A 19,820-nucleotide genomic window follows, 5' to 3' on the forward strand; every position below is an offset into this window, starting at 1 on the left:
TGACTTCTAGAAGTTCTTAGAAGTTCTAAGCTGCCTTGAAATGAAAATAGCATACGTAGTACATTATTTTTTGATTGGAAATCAGAGCGGATTGCAATCCCCTGTTGAGAGACGATAAAATTTTGGCATAAACTTTAATTTTTTGCACTAAACTAACACATTTAGTTACATTACCGGATCCGGTACCGGATCCGGCGAATTTTACCGGATCCGGTACCATGAAAAAAACACCGGATCCGGCCGGATTACCGGATCCGCCGGACCGGATTGCAATCCCTATTCAGTAGAATATTTTTTGAATACTCGCAAATACGACATAAATTACCCGGTATAGGTACCTTAGAAGGAAAAGTAACTTCAGATAATATAGGTACTCACAGAAAGCCAGTAACGCGAGCAGTCCAACGATAGAGACCCACACGACGGGCGTGACCACCCACCGCAGGATGAGGATGTAGAGGAAACACAGCACCACCACGGCCACCAGCGCGCCCAGCATGTACCAGCGCGACTGCACCAGGTCCTGCGCTATCTGGGAAGACAACTGCAAGCACACCACACGTCACCGACCGCCGAGGCGAAACAAAACACGCTCGTAGGTCGCAACAGTACATAATATTGAACTAATCATCATGTCTGAACAAGGGCCTATTTTAGATATAAGCTAGCTATTTCGTTTTATGCTTAGCCTTAGTTTGTAAATTTGTTCATGTAAATGATTTATTCCATAATCATGCTAGGAGAAGATTTTGATACAATGATATTTTGTTGGCACACTGCATTCGATTTGTGGGTACAGAACTTTACTAAGTCGTCTTTTATTATATAGGGCACTTGAAAGTCTAATGAATGTAAATAATATATAAAAACATCAAAATCGAATTATTAATTACAAGTAGGCACATGAATGTAGATTTAATTGTTAGTATTTATTGCAAAAAAGGCGTTTACTTACTACCTACTATGAATTGAGGTACATATAATTTTAAGATTGTACTATGGGCAAATACCTAAAATATTCCACTTGTATAATTATTCCAAGAACTAGTCCACTCTGTCCGCTTGAGGAACCGGTTTATGTATTTATTGTGAATTGTTCCTTAAGACTGTATAAGCCATTTTGCATTCCTACGGTTGTATATTGGATTACCTCCTTGTACAGTACATTGCTACATCTAATCTACTCTAATAAGCATTTACTTATACATAACAGATAAATTCTTTTATACAAAAGACATACAGAAAAATTTAGCTAAAATAGTATTCATTTATGAAAATTGATAATCGTATCTACAATGCAGGACTTCTAGCGTCCAGTCTAGACTAAGAAACTATGGAAAATTAAGTAGTTAATTAATGTAAGTAATTTTATAGTTACCAAGAATTACGTATTTCGAGAATCTCGTCGGTTATAATGCGTTTGTTTGGCAAATTTTCGCTTGTTTCTGTTATATAATTCATAAACAGTGATAAATAAAGGTATTCTACGTAGATATATATTAGGGTAATATTTTGTATGCTTGTTGATAGGGTCAGGGGGCATCTCTTCCTAGATCACTGATCTCGATATACTCGTAGTACTGATATTATTCATAGTAATGAAAAGTGGTTATCTAATTGTCCTTGTTCATTAGGTTTAGAGAGAGTAAGACTATGATAAGTTGGCAGCGATTTTGGCTGCCCAGGCCGTGCATGTGTCGTCACACTTCTGCGTTTAGGTCTGACTTAACCCTTAAATGCATGACCTTGACAAAGATTTATGCAAATTTGAATTTTGACGTGCTGTCAATAGAGTCAAAAATAGATGATGCATATATACATCACTATGCATTTAAGGGTTAACCGTTAAATGCATGAACTTTTCTTTTAACGAAATATGAATATATGTGATAGACAATGGTTTTCTGACTCTGGGAAAAAAAATAAAAAAATATTTAAAATCGATTTTTATACTAAATCACTGTTAGAAGTTAAATAGGCCAAATCTTATTTATATAAATATATCGTTATTGATAAGTTTTATTAAAAAAAATACTACTATTAAAAAGGCACACTATTTGTTAAACCCCTATGATAAAATGTTTAAACATAAACTAATTACTAACTTCGAAAAAATCAGCCTAAATCATATACTAAAAATTGCCATCATCCTGTTTTTTTACCCTTTTCTGCCATTTCATCCTAATCCTTAAATAATAAATTTATTTAATTGTTCAATTTATTTAATTGTTTATTAAATAGTAATAAATAATGAATAGTAATAAATAATGAATAATAATTAAGCAATAAATGTGATTGTGGATAGCTACATATCCAGCCACGGGCCATCAAATACCTATATGATGCATATATACATCACCATGCATTTAAGGGTTAAGCTATCTCACGCTCAAACTTTGATTTTTGGTAAGGGAACAGGATTAGACTAGATTGGTACTATTGGTAGTAGCTACTTTACATATATCTCCGTAATCCTCGGAGACAATGGAAGTGAACTGCTACAGATTTCACGCAGTTGAAGTTGCGGACTTCTCTCCCGGTTTTATGGAATTTGTTTTTAGGTTTCCATCTGTTATTATTAGATACTTTTTAAATAGACTAGTATTAGACTAAAACTAATAAACTAAGGATCAGAATCAGAAGATATTAGTAGCAAATTAATATAGCGTTAACATTGAACCAATTCAAGCATGTAGGTAATTACAAGAGATCAGTGACCACGGATCCACGTTATGCCACGGAAATACTACAATATAGGTAAAGATAGTTAGGTGTGCCTTCTACTTACTTGTTTATATCGCAACAAGTTGCTGAAGTTGCTGACGATATCGTCTGCCGAGTAATTGGTGAACGCTTCTATTTTCTCAATGGCCTCCGTGACGTTGATGAAGCATCTGCCCAGCACTGCGACCATATGCCACCACCGTGGAGTTAGTGGAGTAAGTAGAATATACATTTACAAGAATAGCAGGTATGTTTTATTTTAAGGCTGGGGGCGGCAAACTGTGGCTCAAGAGCCTCACATGCTCTTCACGGTACAATCCTAATCTATTTGGACATATCAAATTAATTAAGTTTCTCTTCCAGATATTTGCCGACCCCATAGTTAGAGAATGTGCACATGGTACAACCGCGAGCGTACAGAAGTTGCGCTCGCGGAAACGAGCTCATTCGAGACAATACACTTGCGGACGAGAGGTTAAGGGTGTTGGATTAATCAGAGTGCGGTCAGGCAACATGTTAGACAGTAAGTTCATGCGGAGTTACTGTACACGAGCAGGGAGCGTGCTATGGGCGTGCGGCCGCCTGGGCCCGGCTACCTACAATGTGGGCGTCTCGCTCGTTTCCGCTGGTGAAGAACGTCACCCACTTCGCAGCCAGCCACCCCACGTACGAGTCCAGGACCGTTGCCTTCTCGCGCAACTGTTTCTGGACCTCTTTAGGGTTTCTCACACATTTCGTGTCCGTGAGCGCAGAGGTCCCATTCCCCTGATCCTTGCACTCCATCTCAGTCAGGTAACCGATGCATCGAGACAGCACTGGAGCGTATTATACATATCTAAATGGGTCCGGTTAGAGAAAACAGGCTGATATTTTTTATATGCAATAATGCAATTTAAGGAACTAATTCTCTCACTCGAGTTAGTGGCAAATACTCGTAAGTCAAATAACACCGGGTGTCACGCGAAACAAAAAAAAAATGCATACGAATGGAATAAAAGTTACCTGACTGGCTTTTCAACACATAGCTGGCACATTTGTTGTCATTCATGTACTGCACGGCCTCATCATACGTCATGGTGGCCGTGTTTATCCCGTCGACGCAAATCATTTTCGATCTCCAATCGTTGAAAGTTGGAGCCATGTAATTACCTTTATTGAACACTATTGTTTCTTTGGGACATTCATTAACGCATACCTGAAAGAGAGATTTCAATGTAGACCGTCCGCTACTTGCAATCTGAAGAATATTTATAAAATTTGTAGTTTTGTTTCTTACTTGTGGAGTTTTACAACCAGAGATAGCGGTCGTGGGCGAGAGGCACTCGCTGATGTCGAAGAAGACTAGATACTTCTTGTCTTGAAGCGTCGAGTCCAGCCCGCACCGTCTTCCTTTCATGTCCATGGGCGCCAGGAGCTGTTCTACATTTCCATGTTTAATACCTGGAAAATTATTGAATTTAGCAGATTTTTAGGGTTCCGTAGTCAACTAGGAACTCTTATAGTTTCGCCATGTCTGTCCGTCCGTCCGTCCGGCCGTCCGCGATTAACCTCAGTGACCGTTATACTATATCACTATAAATCTGAAATTTGGTACCAATATGTATATTGTATATCAATCACGCCGGCCAACAAAGTGGAAAAAATGTTTTATTAGGGTACCCCCCTTACACGTAAAGTAGCCACAGTTTCAACCCTAACGTGTGATATATTGTCGGATAGGTATTTAAAAATGAATATGGGTTTACCGCCGCAATCATTTTTTGATATTGTTAATATTTTGTCTCCCCCCCTCTAACTTTTGAACCATAAGTGTAAAAAAATATGAAAAATCACAAAAGTAGAACTTTATAAAGACTTTCTAGGAACATTATTTTGAACTTGATAGATTGAACAGTTTTTGAAAAAAAATACGGCAAACTACGGAACCCTACACTGAGCGTGACCCGACACGCTCTTGGCCGGTTTTTTTTATAATGAAATACGAAGGGAACCGTGCCGTCCCTCCGTTCCGGTTGGTTGCTCTAAGATAAAGTCTGTAACTAACGTTTTTTGTTACAATTACAAATGTTTCAGAAACTTTGTGATTTAGACTTATTTATAGTCTAAATAACAAAATGCAGACACACGTGTCACGTGAGCACTGTGAGTGGAACGTACCGTAGTAGCCCACGTAGCCCCACGCGCCCAGGAACAGCAGGAACACGATTAGCCACACGACGTCGGTGCAGGAGCGGCTGCGGACGGGCCCGCTGAACTCCGGGTCGTGCCGCAGCGGGTCCCCTGGAAGACAAAACCATACGCATTACACATGGTGAGTTTTTTTAGTACTTTTTTCGTTACGTTTTTGATATCCGAATTTTTCGTATTAAAAATCGGATGTGCACGTGACCACGTGACATTTTAAGCAATTCGCAATTTTACGCAAACATACCTACGCCTTTGTTGTTTTAGGGTTCCGTATCAAAAAAGGAACCCTAATGATGCGACTCTGTCCGTCTGTTTTACTCTTCTAACATTGCGATCTCAGTTTATTCTATTTAAGTGGAAGTCGTGGAACACAATGGCAAACTTAATCCTCGGTAGGATAGTCAACTATTGTCGATATTGCTTCAATTTTCGATCTTAACTTTCGCCATGCCCGTTTTATTTCGCTTTGCATTAAATTCATAGTTCATACCCCCTTATTCATAAACGTTCACTAAAGTTATCAAGCCGATAAAGTTCGTTTGTCCCTTTCTATCACATCTTTACGTAGGAAAGGGACAAACGAACTTTATCGGCTTGATAACTTTAGTAAACGTTTATGAATAAGGAGATAAATATCTCAAAAACATGCTGTAGCTGATGCTGTTATCAATTTGACAGTGCAAATATGATAAAACTCGATGGGTGACATTGAAAACAATCAGTTGTAAACCTAATTCAAATTTTATTTTAGCCTTGGTTTGCTATGCTGCTTTCACGGTAATTCCGCTCTGTACGATAATCGTTCGCGTTGAGTATGGAGCGGATATTGGTTCCGGTCCGATCTGTGGCCCTTGAGATACGACTCTCTAATCGTGAGCCGATCTTACAGTAAACCTAACTATTTACTAAATAAATAAAGGTAGATTACTTCACTTATTTGTACTTTGTTGTTATGATGATATCAAAAGATATTATTTAAACTGTGGAAAAAATAGCTCTCAGATAACAATTATTTAGTACCTTAGAAAAAACCTTGCGCATTTTTAACCAAATAACAAAACAAGTTTAAATCATATATCAATAGTAATTAACAATAACACCGTAGAACAAGTTCGTAAGTTTAAATATCTGGGTAGCGTAATCACCAATAACTCCAGATGTACTCAAGACATCACTGCACGAATAGCCATGGCAAAGAAAGCATTTAATGAAAAAAAGTACCTGTTTAAAGCCAGTATAAACACAACAATCAAGAAAAAGTTAATAAAATTGTACATCTGGAGCATAGCGTTATACGGCAGCGAAACGTGGACGATGCTGCAACAAGACAGAAAACGCCTTTAAGCTTTTGAAATGTGGTGCTGGCGGCGGATGGAGAAAATAAGTTGGACAGAGAAAGTAACAAACGAAGAAGTCTTAAACAGAGTGAAAGAAAAGAGGTGTATTTTAAGAACTGTTGAATGCAGAAGAGGAAATATGTTGGGACACCTGTTACGACACGACGAATTCATCAAGATCATCATAGAAGGGAAAGTAGAAGGAAGAAGAAAGAGAGGAAAGCCAAGGAGGGCATACATGGACCAAGTGAAAGAGAAAGTGAATGTCGTGTCGTATCAGGCTGTCAAAGAAAAAGCCCAGGAAAGATATAGCTGGAGATTGCTTCACCGACAAGAGCCCAGCTCTTTAATTTCTGATGATGAACAAAACAAGTGGAGCAATAAGTTCAAATATGTAGGTAACCTTCAAAATTAATATTCAAGATTGTTAACATATAGGTACTTGAACTAAAAAACATTAAATATATACTGACATCTTCATCGTGTTTTATCCAAATGAAAATGACTAATGATAAAAACGCTACATATCTTTCTTTCGCGCACGTGCGTGGGTTTTGATTCAGCACTGACCTACTGTATTTAGATAGTACTGATTAATATAACCTTAATACATGTCTTACTTACTGCTCTCTTTCGACGGGACAGCACAGCAGTCTCCGCACCAGCCCATTCTTCAACTATATTACTACAATCACTTCATTTTTGTTCACATTCATGAATTGTATTTCTAAGTATTATGATGAATTCTATGTGTTCGGTATTAGGAATAATTGCATACTAGTGTGTCGCTCATGCCTTATCGCTGCTGATAACGCCGGTATATTTATCTGGATAATTTTGATACAGATGGTTTTGTCAATTTACCTGCGTGCATAGCTCACGAGAGTTCATTCGTTAGTCAACGTGACAATATTGATTGAAGCTAGGTACTTATATTTTGATTAGTCGTCAGAAAAGTAAGAGTTATGATTATGATTTGATAACCTACGAGTGTAATCTATGATTGTGACTCGAGGAACTACATAGTGTTGGCTTTCGTGAAAAATAGCTGTAAGTAGTGTATTTCGTCAGGCCTTTCAAATGATAGCCCGAATGTCGATTTATTTGTGAATTTTCTTTGTCCAGTTTCGTAAAGAGAAGAATACGGAGAATCGAAGGTTCATACTTAGTTTGAGCGACGAATGCAAAACTTATATAAAGGTAACAATAAAAAGAGTTCCATACTCAGGCACAAGTTGCTCAACAATAACAATCGTCACAAAAGAGGGAAATTAAACAAACAACACTAGGTACATAGGACAAGTAAAAACAACAGAGCATAGAGAAAATACCTTTTTAGATAAATCATGCAATATTGTACAGATGTAGTGCAAAAAGACATAATCACCTGACATTGCTTTTGTATAATGTTTTTTTTTTCTAGTGTAATTATATTTGTAAATGATGTAAATAATTGTAAATACCTTATATACCTGTATTTGCATGTACATGTACTTTATGCAAATAAACAACCTGAATCTGAATCTGAAAAAGAGGGTTTTCTTCGTAATTCTCCGGAAACGTTCGTATTTTGTCATACTAGTTCAATCAATGTCAGTACATGTTGTTCTGAGACTGTTTATAAATTCTAACAGCTGTTAACACGGCACGATGTTAATGGTTATGGTTAAGTACTGGGTAGTGATTGTACTGCTACCGAGTTTGTTATCATTGTTATCAAATTGACCATGACCCGTTAACAAATCTATGTTTTTTTTTACATTGCATTAAATTTAGTTATGGTTATGTATGTATACATACCGCCATCCCAATCATACCACGGTATCTTAATTATGTAACCAGTTTTCTGGGTACCAAATTTCAAGATTCTGAGTTCACGGGAAATACTCTGTAGGTTTTGATTCCCTTGCGAGTGCGGAAAATTTGCGGTATAAACTGCTGTATCTATTGATTGCATTGGCTTAGAAGTTAGATTCTTTCACAGCTGCAAGGGACACTATACTAGAGTAGACTTGAGTATTTGATAAAAATTCCAGGTTGATAACTTTATGCGTTCCTGAGAAGAAGGGTCTTGACAGACAGACTGACGGGCAACAAAGTTATCCTATCGTATAAGGTTCCGTTTTTTCCTTTCAGGGTACGGAACGAAACCCTATTAAACAATAATCATAGTAAAAATATGATTCGTACCTCGTATCCGTCGCATTGAACCCGTCAAAGCGTTTAAATATTTCAACGATTTTCTCTAGTTACTTAAGTACTTTATTTGCTAGTTCATTTATATAAACCAGGGGCAACGACCAGGTTTTAACAAAGGTTCTTACTCTGAATCCAACCGTTAATTACGAGATTGCTCTTGCTAATTGCTTCAAGTGGGTCTTCACTTCGCCCGGATTAGGAAGTCCCTTATTATCATTACGAGTTATGATGTTAACCTCAGAAGTCAGAACCAGACATTTAATTGTGACTTTCAGGTTATTGCAAGTCAAGGCCTTTTGTATAAAGTGTGCAAGCAAAGCACGGAGTGAGGATTTTACACAGAGAGAAGGGATGGGACGGTTATCTTTCTGCGTCATGTAGAGTCGGATGACTCAATGAAGTCCCAGAATCTAGACCAGGATCAGTGGTGGACCTGTCACGATCACGATCCATACAGTGTGGTGTTACTTGGGGCAAGAGCCCACATAGCAACATTAGCAATTGGAATCAATGATACTAATTATAGTGACAACGCATGCTACTAAAATAGTTTCGTATCCCATCTTTTTAACCCAATTATATTCTATTCGTATCTACAGTGAACGCGTTGTCAGCTTTTGTCACAATGAGTTATGTATGTATTAGGTACTTAGTAGGTAACTATGAAATTTATGTAGTTTAGAACTTAACCTTTACAAATCCCTACGTATTCTTAAGAAAAGTTTTTAGGAAAAATTGTCTGGACTAGTTACTATACTGTTTACACGAATACATGATAAATGCGGTTACATTTGTAATCATCAGTTGGTAACATAACATTAACATATGATTTACAATCGCTGTTTTAAACTTGAGTCTCCATCATAAGTTACGTCATTGAATAAATAGATACAAGAATACTTTAGTAGATAGATGGTCGCGGTAAAACTGCTAACATGATGTTTTACCTACGTCAAAAGAGGCTTACGACGAGGTCACGCATAGGCAATGTAAACAATGATTTTTATCTTAACGTTCCTAAGTAAATAGGCAGGTAGATTTCAGAAACTTTTAAGGTAATTTTTTAGTCGAACATAACCTACAGTTCTCGTGGATATCCCATACATACATACCTACATAATACTATTGTACAGAGACTTTAGAAAAGTAACATTGTTTAATTTGTATACATTGTTGAATATGAAACTTGGTATATAGTTAAGAAACATCAAAATTGAATATGTGATGGCCTACTATCTAGTTTTAATAATATCCTCTACAAAATAATGTGGGTATCGTATATTTAGAAACGGGACATTTCACGCGCACACAGTATTTATTAGTTACGATTGCTTATAGACGAAAGCGGGATAAACATTCGTTATGATAAGAACATATGAGAGGAGTTACACCGGCATAAAGACGTAATGATGATAATGATAATAACAACGACTAATAAATAAATGACTTCATTATACATAATTAATGCCAATTACTTATCATACTTCATTCAAAAAATACCATTTGCTAAATAACAAGTTATCCCGACTATTATGAATTCGTTAACTTCCCGGTCACATCGAATTCACAAGTTTTCCGATTCACTGAATCACTGTTTATGTTTATTATAATATTGTTATGGGACATGTGTACCCAATAAAGTCACGTCGGACACTGATTCGCTTGTGTAAGAGGTACCTACGTGAGCGGCGGAATAAAGAACATTTCACATGAGTCACCTCGCCTAGCTTGAGACTGTGGTTTAACTGATTATCTATATTAAAATTAATTGACATTAATTGAGTTGGTCTCCAGACTCAATTAATATGAATGTGACATACTCTGGAGGATAAACATTTTTTTTTTTTTTTTTTTTTTATGGGATAGGGGACAAACGAGCAGACAGGTCGCCTGATGGTAAGCGAATTTAGATTAGAATTGAGTAAGATGCAAAACAAATTGTCTATGGAGGGGGTCACCTGTCTCTGCGTTTGATTAAATGAATAATGTTACACAAACGTTATTTAAATTAGTTATAATGTTATGTATATGTATAGAATATAGAATAGTAGTCATAATTTCTACTAATTAACTTTATTTTATTAACCCCCGACGCAAAAACGAAGGGGTGTTATAAGTTTGACGTGTCTGTCTGTGTGTATGTCTGTCTGTTTGTCTGTCTGTTTGTGTGTGTGTCTGTCTGTGGCATCGTAGCGCTCGAACGGATGAACCGATTTTGATTTAGTTTTTTTTTATCTGAAAGCTGAGTTAGTCGGGAGTGTTCTTAGCCATGTTTCATGAAAATCGGTCCACTAGGTCGCGGTCGCGGGTTTTTTCAAAATTTTAATTTTGTGGTTAGGTTATAATACCTTAATCTAGATTTCTGTACTACATGTGTATAGGTACAGTCAAGTGTCAAGACATGGGTGTAAAAAAATATACTTACATCTACAGTTTTATACTTGACTGTATCTAAATATTTTTTATGTTAACATTCTTGTTTTATATTGTCTAGGCGCATTCTGCCTACATGTATGTACGTCTACGTACGTATGAATCGGATTGCCTTTTGTTTAGCAGTAAAAAAGCATACCTATTGAATAGAATACAGTTGTGCATTGTGGTCTCCGGCTAATGTGTACTAATAGTATGATCAATGTGTGAATGGCTGACGGTATCTTTATTTACGTCTCGCGGTGCGATCACCGCCGTCCGCCGGCATTTAGGACTATTCCAGTGTGGTGTGGCACACCATCGAGAAAACTAATATAAGTGTCACTCCAACTACAAGCAATTATTACACATGTTGAGGTCAAAGTTACACTAGCTAGTATGTAAGCGTAACACAAGGCTAGTTAGAAACAACATCGGTGCATCAATCATTGGAATCTAGCCTTTAGAATCTCGCATTAAAGTCCCCGCCCAGCATCGCACGGTTTACAATTTACGGTGAATGGTCGCGGTTTTATGGAACCACGCTACCGTGGGCATACGCCCAATACCTACACGTACCTACTGTGTAACTAACTTTACGTGTCATAAAATTCATCCATATTACCGAAGCGAAGATATAGCTGACCTATGCGTAAATACGCGTCAATAAATATTACGTGCTGTTGTTTCATGAGGTGATTTTGAAAATCTTCGCAATTTCATATGAAATTCTTCTCCTTATTGCAAAGTAAAATAGAACTTAGCGGGCATTGTCAGAAATTGGGACCCAAAATTAGTGACAGTTGTTAACCAAAAATTAACTCGATGTCAATTTTATGACGACAATTTATACATGAAATTTCAATGAAAATATGGTTTTTGTGTTAATTACATGAACTATAAGCAATAATCTACATTTAGAACATGAAAAGTTGGTTTTTAGACAAATTTCATTCTTAATTGTCGTCACAAAACTGACATCGAGTGTCAATTTCTGAAAATGCCCAAGAGCATCTTTTGAGTTAAGAATTAGATCAGGATGAAAATTTGTACAGTCGCGTTCAGATTCGTTAGTCGTTACATATGTGTTGTTGTTTATTAAAAATACGAAAGTGATGTTCAGATATTTATGATCCTGTGAGTGTGTAGGTGTGTCAGCTAGTGTGAGCTAGTGTCACGGATACGCAGGACTCGCCAGTCGCATGTCTCCATCATCTGTTGCAGATTTGCAGTCGTTAACATCCGAGGAATGTAATGATTGTTACCGTTTGAGCTCGATGTTAGATTCTGTTCTGACTGATGCAAAATGCCTAGATATATACCTCCTACTTACAATACTATACATACATTAAAAGGATAAGAAATCATTATTGAGCTGTTTATTGCTTTGCTTACCATGTCCATGATTACAAATCTTACTCAACACAAAATATAATACACGTATGGAAAACAATACAGATAGGAGCTACATTAATGCATGTTTTGTTGACCACCGACAAGTGTTAGAGATTAGGTAAAGAACAAAGCGATTCAAAGCTATCTAAAGTGGGAAACACAACACGTTAAGTGTTAATTATAACGTCATCGTATCGCTTATCGCGCCGAGTGCACTCTGTCTAATCACAACACGTGATCATACAGTCGGCATCAAGGCCGTAGCAGGATAAGGGAAGAAAAAATGCCCTTTAATGATTAGCTGGTTTTTTTTTCTATAGTTACTTACACTTAGTAGTACGATTGTGCAAAGTTTTGTTGAAAAATTCCCAGCCGGCAGAAAAAAAAACCCTATTCATGAAATATGATTTTTCTCTAAAAATATTTAACTCTATCATACAATCTTTTTTTCATTTTGGTTAACTAAATAGTACTTATAACCTGGAAGAAAATTGAGTCTCCAACTATAATATTTCTGCAAAAAGTACGTAAGTAAACATTTAAAAAAATTTTTTTTTAGTTTCTGAAGGAGGTACCACTCTAAGGTCTCTAAGTGATACTTCTAAAAAAGCCTTATTTAATGATCTGTCAGTCATATAAGTTTGACAGTTAAAATCGAAAAGCAACAGTGTCAAAATTAAAAAATAATGTTGGTTGGATTTTGTTACATTTTATTGTTATACCGTTCTAACACCGCCAAATAACTTAAAAATTTATTTCCTGATCGAATGTGTAAAAATAAAACAAATTTTCCACAATATTGGCTTCAAAAACATATACAGGGTATATTTTAATACCCGGTCAGTGAGGGCAGCTACCAGATCCCGTACTGCTACGCAAAAACGGTCTAAGGAGACATTCCATCTATTTCAAATTGATGAAGATTGGCGTTTACAGATTTTGGAAAAAACATTTTTCACAAACTCTTTTTTGATGCTAAAAGATCCCATTCTTCTCAAGGATCAAACGTTTGGGAATCAAAAAAAATCCGGCTAGAAAATCCACAAATTGAGAAAAACTTGCAATACAATTTGTATTAAAAAAAATATTTTTTTATTTTCACATAAATTTTAATGCCAAACAATTCCATTCTTATTCAGTATCAATAGTTTCCTAGAGATCAACTTACGGTAATGTACTAAAAAGCCACAAAAAAAATCCCCATGTGGAAAAAGGTGAAAATGTATTCTAATTTTACTATATCTTATGTTACTGTTATGTTTTCATACATTATTACGGTCCTTCAATGTAACAGGATTAATTGGCGTAATTACATTACATAATACATTTCCACGTTTTCTCCATAGTAAATGTATGGGGAAAGTTTTCTTCAATTTGTATCTTTTTAGTACATTACCGTGAGTCGTATGTAAAAATAAAAAATATTTTTTTCATACAAATTGTATGAGAAATGTTTTTCTCGATTTGTGGATTTTCTAGCCGGAATGTTTTTTTTTGGTTCCATACAAACTTTTGATCCTTGAGAAGAATGGGATCTTTTAGCATCAAAAAAGAGTTTGTGAAAAATGTTTATTCCAAAATCTGTAAACGCCATGCAATCTTCATCAATTTGAAATGGAATGTCTCCTTAGACCGTTTTTGCGTAATAGCAGCACGGGATCTGGTAGCTGCCCTCACTGACCCGCTATCAAAATATACCACAAATATCTTTTTAAAGCCAATATTGTCAAAAATTTGTTTTATTTTTACACATCACACAGAAAATATATTTTTAAGTTATTTGGCGGTGTTAGAACGGTATAACAATAAAATGTAACAAAATCCAACCAACATTATTTTTTTAATTTTGACACTGTTGCTTTTCGATTTTAAATGTCAAACTTATATGACGGACAGATCATTAAATAAGGCTTTTTTACAAGTATCACTTAGAGTGGTCCCTCCTTCAGAAACTAAAAAAAAATTTTTTTGAAATGTTGACTTACGTACTTTTTGCAGAAATATTATAGTTGGAGACTCAAATTTCTTCCAGGTTATAAGTACTATTTAGTTACTTTAGTAGCTTTATTTGACGTTCATATGCGCATTGTAATATGCCTACTTGAAAAATAAATATTTCATTTTCATTTCATTTTCATTTCATTTCATTTTCATTTTCATAACCAATATGAAAAAAAGATTGTATGATAAAGTTAAATAATTTTAGAGAAAAGTCATATTTCATGAATTTGTTTTTTTTTCTTCCGCTGGCTGAACCACTGGGAATTTTTCAACAAAACTTTGCACAATCGTACTACTAAGTGTAAGTAACTATATGTAGAAAAAAAAAACCAGCTCCTAATCATAAAGGGCACTTTTTGTTCCCTTATCCTGCTACGACCTTTAGATAAATATTAGATAGTCTGTATGGAAAGAGAAGATCGTGAAATTATGGTGAAATGTATGGAATCCAATACATTCCAGGACTTTCCGAACAGGGTACGTAAGTTACGTAACCAAATGCACAATCATTGTTGACGGTAGATGCCGTGCCGATCGAAGTCTGGCTCTGTCGCGCCAATACGGCTCTTCCGCGCCAAGCTACGACAACGATATCATCATGCGATTGAGAAATTATTGGCTAGGTACCCTGTAGAAATAGATTTCTGCTGCAATTTCTGCGAGAAGTTTACTTGAAATCAATTAGAATACAACCGGATAAGTACAATCTTAAGAAAGAAGTAGGTAGGTATCAAAAACTAAGACAGTCCATTGTACACATAAGTGAAAGTACTTGTTTCAGTTAGAACATCTTATTAACTGTCGGTTAAATAAAAAACATATGAAAAAAAAAGCTTTTTCAATTAGTAATGATTGTTTTTCTGATGCTCGTTTAGGAAAAACCGCGTGAAGCACAGAATTCGGAGCTCTTATTATGTACAATTTGATAAGATCACTCTCATAAATGAGGAAAATTTAAGTTCCAAATATCTTGTACTTAAGGCCTATTAAACAATATTTATCATTTAATCCTTTGAAATTGAGAAATTGAAAGTAAAACGAACTCAATTTTGTCTTGAAAATACATCGAAACAAGTGATCATTTCTCCGAAAATCTACATGTTATCGAAGTTATTTTAGTATATAAATAATCTGCACAATGTGCTTAAACTGCTGTTATCCATTTGTCGTTATAATATTTTATCATGATTTTTTGCCAATTTTTTGAAAACTAGCCTTCCTGTCGCTATTTTACCGGCGACGGACGCCTGCGATTTCAGTGCCGCGCCGGAGCTCGAGGAGGTAAGACGTATGTCGCTTTGGTCTCCGAGTTTTCATCGCAAACGTCGAGAATATTTATTGTTGTGTGGGTCGGACGCCTTGTTTCTACACGGGCTATCCTCGCATTGTGTGTGTGTAAACAGCGACCAACGAATTTGATCCTAGATCCGTAAATATTTGCTTTTGTAATACTTTGTTATGTTTAAATGTTAAAGTATTACAACGTTGTGATGATAAAAATGTGAAAATTACAATACGGTCAAGATGATAAGACACATCAAGATGGTACTCGGGATCTGATGATGGAGCCAGAAGGTGGTCACCAGTACCAGTGAACCATGTAAGTAAACGACTTCGTGTTTAGGCTCGTTGGGTTCGTCTCAACAAGACCTTTGACAAGAGGTGGTACTCAGGGTCTGATGATGGAGCCAGATGGTGGTCACCAGTACCAATGAACCATATAACTAAACCCAGAGATGGGGAAATCGTAATCGATTCCGGATTACACGATTACTTGATTTTACTTTGTAATCTGACACTACTGGGTGTCATCACATAACTAATCTGCCGGCTCTCGGCGGGGATCGGATCTGGCTGGGGTAATCATCTATACAATCATTACTATTAACAATAATTCGGAATCATAGTCGATTCAAAATAACTGAAATTATTGACTTGATTACTTTCAGATTACGAATATGTAGTACCTCAGATTGCTGACTGTCACTTTGACACAAAAGTCGTCATGGGTGTCGTAAAATAGGTTTTAGGAGGTGCTGATTCCAAAATTAATGACTAATGTTCAATCTGACATTGCTGACTGTCACTCTGACACAAAAGTCGTCATGGGTGTCGTAAAATAGGTTTTAGGGGGTGCTGATTCCAAAATGAATGACCAATTTGGAATCTGACATTGCTGACTGTCACTTTGACACAAAAGTCGTCATGGGTGTCGTAAAATAGGTTTTAGGGGGTGCTGATTAGGGTATGCAAAAACCGGTTAACTTAAAAAACCGGTTAATAACCGAGACTTTTCCTTCAAAACCGGTTAACCGGTTATTAACCGGTTTTGAGGATTTTTAGTAAATGGCCGTACTACGCAATAATTACCATCACCTTTAAGAATTCTGATGTTGATGATATCGTAGCAGGTATTACTTGCACGATGAAGATCATTTTTATCCAGTTTTTGGAAATTTGGTAAATGCGGAAATTGCTAAAAAAGGCTTGTGTGGTTTGAATGTGATTCGTCAGTTTTGCGTTTTCTAGGCATGTAGCGAAGGTCTACAGCTCCCAGAGCCCCTAGTAATACAAGCCATTGATGTAAGAAAACCAAGATCTCCATTTTACCTTTCTTTTAAAAAATATAGTTTGAAATATACGGTAGACTCCGGTCGTCCGGTCCGTCGGTAGACAACGACGTTCAAGGGACCGCTGATATCACGTCGTACTAACCAGATGTAGATGTCGTACAAAACGAATTTCATTTCTTTTAATTAAAAGTAATATCTACATCTCTATTACTAAAACATTTCAATCAATAGGTTTATTTACAGGGTATTATTATCATCATAGTATTAATACCTTATTTTATTGTGACTTGTTTAGTTAGAAAAGTCCTTTTTAGTATGCGTACTTGCTCATCATTTGTAAGTAAAGCTAGTTTATACGCAATCGAAAAATACAAATTGGGTTCTATTTAGCTTATAAGATTAGACCCGAGGCAAACAAATTGTTAAAATTTTAAAAGCAATACTCCAAAAAGTTACGTGGCCACAATGTAATCTTGCTACTTGTTGTAGACAAGACAGGGAGTCGTAATAAACGGATGTACTTTCATACTATCCATCATCAACTGCCAGCCCCTACGGTACCTAGAGGACCACCAGCTGCTTAGTGACCAACAATACGGTTTCCGTAGAGGCCGCTCGGCTGGTGATCTTCTAGTTAACCTGACACATCTTTGGGCACAGGCAATCGAGATGAAGGCATTGGCCGTTAATTTGGACATCGCGAAAGCGTTTGATCGCGTTTGGCACAGAGCACTTCTTTCGAAGTTACCATCCTACGGGCTTCCCGAGAGATTATGTGTTTGGGTGGGTAGCTTCCTGACAGACAGAAGCATAAAGGTCTTGACGGTAAATGCTCTGACTCCATGCCTGTGAATGCTGGTGTTCCCCAAGGCTGTGTGCTATCACCTACGCTATTCCTCTTGCATATCAATGACATGCTGCAAACCAGCGGCATTCATTGTTATGCGGATGATAGTATGGTTGATGCTACTTACACCGGCCGCACCAATATCTCTCGGGAAAACGTCATCGAGAGCCGGAACAAACTTGTGTCTGAAATTGAGACCTCCTTGAAAGAAGTCTCTGAATGGGGTCGACTTAACTTAGTCCGATTTAACCCCACCAAGACACAGGTTTGCGCGTTTACCGCAAAAAAGTTAGAGTTTTTCGCATCACCCTTTTTTGAGAGCACTCCCCTCACTGCCACAGCCAGTATAGGAATTCTTGGCGTTGACATTTCGAGTGCAGTCCAGTTTCGCGGTCATTTAGAAGGTAAGGCCAAACTGGCCTCAAAAAAGCTGGGTGTGCTCAATAGATCGAGACAGTATTTCACTCCAGCCCACCGCCTTCAGCTCTATAAGGCGCAGGTTCGCCCACACATGGAGTACTGTTCTCATCTATGGGCAGGGGCACCTCAGTACCAGCTTCTCCCTCTGGACCGCATCCAACGACGAGCGACTCGAATTGTCAACTGCCAGGATATCTCCGATCGGCTTGACCCCTTGGCGCTGCGTAGAGATGTGGCCTCGCTCTGCATTTTCTATCGCATGTATAACGGGAAGTGCTCCGAGGAATTGTTCTGATTAATTCCCTACCGCTTCTTTCCGCCATCGCCCTAGGCGACAACATTTCCATCGCCATCATTTAGATGGCTGGCAGTCCTCAACTGTGCGTTTCTCCAGAAACTTCCTGCCCCGCACAGCTAAACTGTGGAATGAATTGTCGCCTGCGGTATTTCCGGACCGATACGAAATTCAAATCTTCAATAAAAGAGCGTACACCCATCTTAAAGGCCGGCGACTCACCTCCAACACCTCTGGTGTTTCGGGTGTCCATGGGCGGCGGTGATCGCTTACCATCAGGTGACCTGTCTGCTCGTTTGCCTCCTATCCCATAAAAAAAAACTATCACAAACGAAATCAAATAAATACCTGTGCTTATGTCGTTGTAAGAGGTTGGACGTTAGGTCTATGCGGAGTCGTAATATATTAACTGGACTCTACTGTATTGTATAAAATATATAATTGAGTAGACTCGGGACTAATTTTTAAAATAAAATCATTACAGATAATAATGTTGTCAATGAAAAGTAACAAATAAATCTTTATTATTACAAAACATTAAATAATTACGTATTTTTGAACCTTTTAATGCCTAATTTTCCAAATTTTGAGAAATAAATACAGTTTCGGTTATTAACCGGTTAGAGACTATAAAAACCGGTTTTTAACAGCGGCCAAAAAGTCTCGGTTAACCGGTTTTTCGGTTAACCGGTTAACCGGTTTGCACACCCTAGTGCTGATTCCAAAATTAATGACCAATTTGGAATCTGACATTGCTGACTGTCACTTTGACACAAAAGTCGTCATGGGTGTCGTAAAATAGGTTTTAGGGGGTGCTGATTCCAAAATTAATGACCAATGTGGAATCTGACATTGCTGACTGTCACTTTGACACAAAAGTCGTCATGGGTGTCGTAAAATAGGTTTTAGGGGGTGCTGATTCCAAAATTAATGACCAATGTTCAATCTGACATTGCTGACTGTCACTCTGACACAAAAGTCGTCATGGGTGTCGTAAAATAGGTTTTAGGGGTGCTGATTCTAAAATTAATGACCAATGTTCAATCTGACATTGCTGACTGTCACTCTGACACAAAAGTCGTCATGGGTGTCGTAAAATAGGTTTTAGGGGTGCTGATTCCAAAATTAATGACCAATTTGGAATCTGACATTGCTGACTGTCACTTTGACACAAAAGTCGTCATGGGTGTCGTAAAATAGGTTTTAGGGGGTGCTGATTCCAAAATTAATGACCAATGTGGAATCTGACATTGCTGACTGTCACTTTGACACAAAAGTCGTCATGGGTGTCGTAAAATAGGTTTTAGGGGTGCTGATTCCAAAATTAATGACCAATGTTCAATCTGACATTGCTGACTGTCACTCTGACACAAAAGTCGTCATGGGTGTCGTAAAATAGGTTTTAGGGGTGCTGATTCCAAAATTAATGA

The 19,820-nt window shown here is 37.2% G+C and overlaps 1 protein-coding gene across 8 annotated transcripts in view; it reads right to left on the minus strand.

The window, feature by feature from the left end:
* The window catches only part of LOC125240570 (choline transporter-like 2), a 44,339-nt gene that overhangs the window by 7,480 nt on the left and 17,039 nt on the right, over window positions 1–19,820 (minus strand). For 3 of the 8 annotated variants that reach the window (XM_048148514.1, XM_048148520.1, XM_048148521.1), the window contains 5 exons: window positions 4,882–5,004; window positions 4,001–4,164; window positions 3,727–3,919; window positions 3,325–3,539; window positions 379–544 (listed from right to left, as the gene is read on the minus strand). In XM_048148514.1, the coding sequence (XP_048004471.1) occupies window positions 379–544; window positions 3,325–3,539; window positions 3,727–3,919; window positions 4,001–4,164; window positions 4,882–5,004 (861 nt within the window). Of the gene's footprint in view, window positions 1–378; window positions 545–2,788; window positions 2,905–3,324; window positions 3,540–3,726; window positions 3,920–4,000; window positions 4,165–4,881; window positions 5,005–6,872; window positions 7,105–9,931; window positions 10,094–19,820 lie in introns of those variants that run through there. The other 5 variants (XM_048148516.1, XM_048148519.1, XM_048148517.1 and 2 more) reach the window with 5 other exon arrangements.

The sequence above is a fragment of the Leguminivora glycinivorella genome, chromosome Z (genome assembly GCF_023078275.1).
Source record: "Leguminivora glycinivorella isolate SPB_JAAS2020 chromosome Z, LegGlyc_1.1, whole genome shotgun sequence".
NCBI classification, from domain to species: domain Eukaryota; kingdom Metazoa; phylum Arthropoda; class Insecta; order Lepidoptera; family Tortricidae; genus Leguminivora; species Leguminivora glycinivorella.